This window comes from Bidens hawaiensis, unplaced genomic scaffold (genome assembly GCF_021521415.1).
Source record: "Bidens hawaiensis isolate Kalapana, Puna unplaced genomic scaffold, B.hawaiensis_p1.1 tig00023619_1, whole genome shotgun sequence".
Taxonomy (NCBI): Eukaryota; Viridiplantae; Streptophyta; class Magnoliopsida; order Asterales; family Asteraceae; genus Bidens; species Bidens hawaiensis.
In genome coordinates this window covers 237,698-245,430 of record NW_027493703.1, presented here as the reverse complement: position 1 = coordinate 245,430, position 7,733 = coordinate 237,698, and the positions used below count along the sequence as shown (strand labels likewise).

Genomic DNA, 7,733 nt, shown 5'->3' with positions numbered 1-7,733 from the left:
TGTTTTGTTCTTTTTCTTTAAATGTCCAGGTTTGCAAATAATTGGGTGGTTAAAAGAATTTATCAGTGTGTGTTTGAGTTGAAATCTTTGAACCAAATAATAAAATCAGTCGGGTTCAGGTTGCACATTTCAACCTATTAACTTGTAACTTGTTAATCTGTCAACCCACAATAATATTGGTCGGTTTCAGGTTGTACATTTCAACTCTTTAACCTCAAATTTGTTAATCTAGCAATCCACCAACCATACACCAACTAAACAAGATTAACACCCCCACCTATGTGGTACACTATTCATGTGTGCTTCATGATTATATACTTAAATATTAAATTAAAATATTGACACGGAGTTGGCCGGTGTTAAATTTTGAGTTTAGGTAAATTAAACTCATAAGAAATGACCGTGCATTGTTATTCCTTATGAAATATGAATAATAATAATAACATCAACAGACCAAAGTAAACTTAAACCATGCAAAGTTGTACCTTTATGCAAATTGTGCACATCATACAAAATGTAATATCACACATCAAGCATTACAAAACCACTATAAAAAAATTATGTCTGATATGACGAAACGTATAGCGACAACAATTATCGATACTATAGATCGCCTACAGCGACGGCTTGTTATCGCCATAAGGAATGACACCATTTTTCCATGATGTCAGACATAATTTTTTTTTTATAATTTTCATTTATTTTCGACCATTTGCACAACTTTTACAATATATATTACTTCAAATTTATCTAAGAAAATCAAGAATCATCAAAATCAAGTTGATTGATAATATTACGACTTGTAATCAGTTATTCCGTTGATGAACAATAGGTAATTCAGATGTCATAAGCACACGAAGCCTCTTTGCCGAAGATATAAACATGCTACACAAACATAAATAGAGCTAATAAGCAAGTTATGTCGTTTGCGATATGTTCGCTTGAAAATTATAAAACTAAAAACAATAAAATATGTTAACGAAGCTTACTCCCATGGGACGTCACCGACGAGAACTCTATCTCCCTCATTATCCTCGTAAACTAAGGTGTACTCTCCTGTTCCATCTAGTAAACCGATGGATATATCTGTCTGTTTATTTGATATCCCAGAAGAAGAGTCTCCTTGAGCTATAAGAACAAAAGACGAACAATGTACAGTCATATGCTCACAAAAATAGACGGAAAAAAAGCAGAAAAAGATAACTAAAATAACCTATGATTATTTAAGTAAAATATAACATCCAAATCATAAGAATATATCAAAAGAAGTTGGGTACTTCTGAAATTCTGTTAGATAGAGGGTGGTTGGGAATTTTATCTCATTATAAAAAAGTAATTAGTTATAACCTTGTAACTTATGAATTTTTTCCTCTCATATATTAAGTAAACCTAAACACATTTTTAACTTTTTAATAATTTATAAGTAATAAGGAGGCAAAAATAGGAAATCCCAAACACCCTTTATACTTACAAGCAAAGGTGCATTTTGTTTGGGAAAAAAATGATAAAATGTTTAAAGAAGAAAATTAATTAAAACGGGCACTTTTAGTGTATGAGCATTTAAGCAATTCATAGTAGTCTCTCTATCTCTATCTTTATAATTAAATTTAAAAAAAAAACTAAATCTTTCTTCTTTATAATTAAATTTAGAAAAAACCATTTTTATATTTTTATCATTATCTTTTCTATACCTTCCACTTACAAGTTACAGCCACTTCAAAAAGCATTAAAAAATTATGCAGAGTAAAGAGTGTTTTTTTCAAATTTACTCATGAAAATAATAACTTTTTTTCTATCATCACTCACAACTACTTTCAATTACTTCATACGATGCAAAGAACTCAATCATATAAATATGAAGAAGCTTTTGTGAATGTTTTAAAACATAAAACTAAACCATTAAGCAACCAGGGTCTTCTATGGGGTATGGCGGGGTAGTCGACGGCCACAGGCCCGACACCCCGCTAGGCTGAAATTTTTAATTTTTTTTTTACAAATTATATTTACTTTTATGAAAAAATATATGTATATTCAATGTTTCAACACAATTACATGACCACTAGCTTGGTTTAGTGGTAATGGGTATGACATCTAATCAAAAGGTTGTGGGTTCTAATTTTACTTGAGACATTTTTAAGATTATTTTTATACAAAATTTTTTTAAACAAATCAAATCCCATTTGGAATTAAATTGTTTAAACCAAAAAAAAAAATATTCCTTTTACTAAAGGCCCAAAAAAAATTTCGCCTTTGGCCCGAAATTTTTTTCGCATTCTCGGAGTCGGACCTGTAAGCAACTATACACAATTTGTATTTTGGTTAAAAGTAAAATTGTAAAACATGTATTATGAGGCTATGTGTAGTAGAGAGGCTACAAAATGGGGCGATTTACACCATGTGACTCTCAGTCAGCAAATGATGAGTTTTTATTTTAGAAGTGTAATGATATTGTAGCCCCATATATATATATATATAGATAAATGATAGAATACGAAAATCCCTTATCATACAATAGGTACGCGAGTTTCTTCACCATCGATTTCAAAAAACACGCGACTGTCCACTGCTCTGATCCTCTGCTCCCATCAACTCTGATCCACTGCTCCCATCGATTCCGTCCACCTTCATCGTCACCGTTCAACGATTGCATCCACCATCGCGACCGTCGACGGTACCGTCGTGAACACCATCTTCCTCATCGCGCCTTTTTCACAAGTCAGTTGATAAAATTGACCAGTTGAAATTGAAATTGTTGAACTAATTGATCAATTAAACTTTGAAATTAATCATCAATTTGAAGTTTCAATTGATCAATTTTGAGTTTTGAGTGATGGGTTTTAGCTGAACGTTTAAAGTTTTAAGCATCATTTGCAGAAACCCAGTTGCAGGCGTTCCATATTTTGTTAATATGATCGAATCGATGATCAAATTAATGGTCGATTGACGATTGTTTGATGATTACGAGATTATATGAAGTGATTTCTGTGTTCAATTTCATGCTACAGGTGTTTAATTTTTTTTGTTAATTTTAGAAGTTCTGAACACCCAGAACTTCTTAAAACTTCTAAACTTTATCAGAACTTCTAAACTTTTTTGAACACCCAGAACTTATTAAAACTTCTGAACTTTATTAGAACTTCTAAACCTTTTTGAATACCCATAACTTTTTAAAACTTCTAAACTTTATCAGAACTTAATAGAATGTTTAAAGATGTTCATTTTTTTTAATACCCAGAACTTCTTTGAATGTATTAGAACGTTTAAAGATGTTCTTTTTTGGTCAGAACGTTTAAAGGTCTTCAGTTTTGTTTCAGAACGTTTAAACATAATATTTTGAACCCTAATCAGAGCTCGATTGAGTGCATTATTTCTGCAATTCCATAATCGATTGATGAATCTAAATACTTCTACACATTAATTCGATTGATTAAATCATCATTTTGGTGTTCATTTTGGTCAGAACGTTTAAACTTTGAGCAGAACGTTTAAACATGAACCCTAATCATAGCTCAATTAAATGTGTTAATCTGTATTTTCATAATCGATTGATGATTCTAAAGCCTCTTACACATCAATTCGATTGATTAAATCATCAATTTTTGATCAATTTGAATATTTTTAATGTTCAGTGACGTTCTATTTCAATTTTGGTTTTTGACTTTTGAGATTTCATACTATAAGTTGTGATTAGAGTTTAGAAATTTGATGAGAAAGATTAAGGAGTTCAGAATTTGGATCGGAATTGATGCTAAATCGATGATTTTGATCGCGAACTATTGTTTGGGTTATATGTTGTTATTCTTTCATCCTTCTTATATGTTGTTATTCTTCACCACCAAAAAATATAAAAATAAAAAAAATTAACGAGTAATGCATATATGCAATACACCGACTTTTTTTATAATGCATATGTGCAATAGTTTGCATTTTGATATTTGAAATAGTGTTGAATAACATATATATAGCTGTTTGTATTGTATATTTACAATATTTTTATATTATATACAAAAATTAAAAAAAATCGATATAGTGCATATGTGCATTAGTGTTGTATTACATATATGCGATAATGTGTTTTGCATACAATTATTAGTGTCGTATTTGCATATATTCAATAGTGTGTATTTAGATAATGTATTTGTGTTATATTATATGCAATAAAACACTATTTTATATATACAATACACATTAATGCACATACGCATTACATCGACAACGTTTTTTTAGAACAATATCATCTTATTAGAATGAGAAAAGAACCAAAAATCACAAAATAATTTTAAAAAAATAGTTAAAAATAATTCTTTACTAGTTCTCTAGTTCTCTCTTTAAGAGGAGTTCTCCCTAGATCTCACCCCTATATATATATATACACACACATCACACAAACACTTATAATAATAATAATAAAACAAAAGAGAGTTGGGCAACAAGAATTCATCCCCCCACACACCACATTTCACCCCTTTGCCGTCCGAGGGGTGGTGTTAAAAAAGAATCACCCCAATTTAGGCATGTTTATTGTCCACAACATACCGGCTTACACAAGTGACTAAACGATGGTCAGGTACATAATATAGATATGCTACTCTGTGACTTATATAACTTATTTTATTTATCGTCAATAAATTTTAAAAATTACTTATGGTTTATATGCATGTATTTGCATTTTATTAAAATATAGGGTTTATCAAAATAAATAAATTAGTTATGAAATACTAGTTACAAGGAGTACGATCTAAGTTTTAAAAACTATAGGATAACTAACAGAAAATTTTGCATATAACACATTATAAAACTAATTATTCTAAACTATTTATACTGAAAGGAACCTACTTTTATATTTATAATTGTTTTTTTTTATAAAAAGTTACTATAAATATAAGAAACACTAGTTTAATTTCAAAAATTAAACAAAATATTTAACTTAACAACTTTTAAAAATTAAGGACCTGGCTCACCCATTTACCTTTTATTCTTATTAAATTTACTTTTAAAAAATATTTAACAATTTCTTGTATTGGACGCTCTTAGATTTTATTTTAATTTTAAATAGTGTTTGAGATTGATTTAAATTTAGAAAAAAGTCATGTTAATAGCAAATCCGGGAATAACTAAAAAAAATCGAGATGATACGATGCATTTTGGAGAAAGTCGGGAAGAAATTGAAACAAAAAGTGGTGTTACGTGGGATAAAATGAGAAAAATATAGAAAAGTGGAAGGGCTCCTTCAATCTTAGAGCATCTCCAATGTTATGTTTAATTCTATATAGAATTATGAACTTGATAAATGGTCATTGGAGGTGGTATTTAGTTTAAAACATATCTACAAAATTGAATGAAAACAGACATGATAAGTGAGTATAATGTAATTAATTTTAAATTTTCATTTAAATTTTAAAATAAATTTGAACCCCCACTTTAATTATCTTTCTTTTTAAATTAAAAAAATAAATTTTATTTGTTTGTTTTTACTTTCAACGGTAAAAATATTACTCCCTCCGTTCTATTATAAGTGTCATGATTTAAAAACACAAAGTTTAAGTTAGATTGAATGATTACCTCTTTTGCTTATCAAATGACAAAAATGCCCTTGGAAAGTGGGTCCATTAATATTCTTTATTAATGTTAGTTGTGTGTGTTTAAGGATGAATTTTTAAATTGACTAATAAATTTTGAAAGTGGACACTTGTAATGGGACAAACAAAAAATAAAATATGGACACCTATAATGGGACGGATGGACTATTTGTTTCCAAGCTTACATACCAATGGTAACCATCTTAATTTTTTTTAAATGCAGTAACCATCTATAAATACTTAAATAATATGAAATAAAAAACATAAGATTCTTATAAAAGTATATAATTTTATAAAAGTATTTTAGTTTATAGAAATAAAATACAGAAGAATGTGATTATGTGGAATACATGAGTGTTTAAAAGTGGATGTAATGTTGGGGAAGAAATGCGAGTTTTTGGTGTTTAAAAATGAATGAGTGAAAATCTGATTTGGCAGCTAATGTAACGTGTTTAGTTTCTTTTTACTCATCCGCCATCGTAGATGCTCTCAGAGAATATGACATGAGGTGATTGTGAAAATATTAAAAACAAAGTTTTGTGAGTTGCTCATGTTCGTTCTTACGTTATCTTTTAAAGTTTTATATACTCACGAGCAAATATGTTTATTTGTTACATTCATTGTATAGATTGATCGAATGCTTTTATAATATTGTATTACCTGCCAACAATCCTCCAAAGAGTTCATCTACAGCTAAGGAGAGCTTTTGATAAGTATCATATGCTTTGAGATCAACCTTTCTTCCTATAGCAACTCCGTCCATATTAATTTTCACGTACAAACTCTCTTCTTGATCGGAGCTGCTTTTCTTATCACCGTTTTCGTCCGTCAGAACTTTTACCGGCAAAGACACCACCTTGCTAGAGTTGGCGGATGTCATAATTTTCTTCCTTGATGCTCTCACTGGTGGCCATCCCACCACCACCGGGGGCTTTGCAACTCTACAATGTTTATTCAACACTTTTTGTCATGAATTCATCCACTCACAAATCATCATATTTAGTTAACTATATCTATTATAATAACTATCTAGGCTATTGGATTTTAATAATTTTAACATTGACGTGTTAGCCGAATAAATCACAGCAGAATAAATGTTTTCTGACAGTTCTAACTTTAAACCTATTTTTTTTCATCAATCTTATACTAACTGATAATAACATCGTTAGCTTTTCAATGACACCATAGAAAATAGGTTGAAACTATCGGGAAAAGTTATTCAGTTAGGATTAACCCAGACCAATATGTCAAAGTTGATATTATTAAAATCTAACAAATCTGATTATTATGTGATATATTATTTTGTCTTATGTTAGTTAGTCATTTATTTCATCTATAATTTGAAATTACGTTAATTGTCGACATTTTATCATTATCTTGTAATTTCGTGACACCTCTCTATTTAAACTACGAGATGAATTATAATGTTGGCCAATATACGAACACTAGCGTAAGTTTATCAAGATACAACGATACCTTTTGGTTGAAGGACAGCGGGCACGAACTGTACCACTGGAGTAAAAGCCATCTCCTGGAGGACATAACCTTAGCTCTAGCATTGTATCCTCGCAAGCTTCTTTGATCATCATCTTCTTTGATTCATGGTATCCCTCCATTTATAATTTCTCGAAAAATAAATAAACTTCTAGCACGAAAGGGTTTCCAAATGATATACACCTTAAACTGGGCAACCGAACATAGGCTTAAAAAGAGTTCTAAAACACACCAAAAGTAGTTAAAAGTAATTAATGAGAAGAATAAAGAATAGCAACCATCACATGAGATATTTATTTGTTTTGATGGAAAAGCAAGAAGATGCACATCATGCTTTTAAAGGAAGCAGAAAAGAGGCTTCCAAATGTTAGTGTTTGGAGCGATAAAATATACTATCAATCACTTATCAATTTAGTGTCATAATTGTATTTGTGTATCTTCTATAAATTATTGCTCAATTTCATATTAAAATATTGACAGGAAAGAAGGATTGGGGTTGTCTTTCATACATGTAAGAGCATTCCTAACCCATTCCTTATATTATTGTGAGGAAAGTTTGTAAATTATAGGGTGAGCTTTTGAGTGCTTGTAGTGTAAATTATATGGTGGAAAGAGAAAATGTAGTGATTTTTTTGTAAATTTGAGGAACTTTGTTTGTCA

At 29.8% G+C, this 7,733-nt stretch overlaps 1 protein-coding gene across 1 annotated transcript; it reads right to left on the bottom strand.

Annotated features, from left to right (window-relative positions):
• Nucleotides 1-720: 720 nt before the first annotated feature.
• On the bottom strand, nucleotides 721-7,442 carry LOC143567739 (auxin-responsive protein IAA7-like). The gene is made up of 4 exons (XM_077054074.1): nucleotides 7,056-7,442; nucleotides 6,240-6,520; nucleotides 990-1,128; nucleotides 721-885 (listed from the first exon to the last, which is right to left on the bottom strand). The coding sequence occupies exons 1-4, from the start codon at nucleotides 7,193-7,195 to the stop codon at nucleotides 807-809; spliced, it is 639 nt and encodes a 212-aa protein (XP_076910189.1). The 5' UTR covers nucleotides 7,196-7,442; the 3' UTR covers nucleotides 721-806.
• Between the last annotated feature and the right edge of the window lie 291 nt (nucleotides 7,443-7,733).

Bases quoted from the DNA above. Each gene is read 5' to 3' on its own strand.
- LOC143567739 (XM_077054074.1), bottom strand. From the start codon at position 7,195: ATGGAGGGATACCATGAATCAAAGAAGATGATGATCAAAGAAGCTTGC. The intron at 6,521-7,055 runs GTATCGTTGTAT...TAAACATTGTAG, and splicing joins CGCTGTCCTTCAACCAAAAG to AGTTGCAAAGCCCCCGGTGG. The intron at 886-989 runs GTAAGCTTCGTT...ATGTTTGTGTAG, and splicing joins GTCGGTGACGTCCCATGGGA to CATGTTTATATCTTCGGCAA.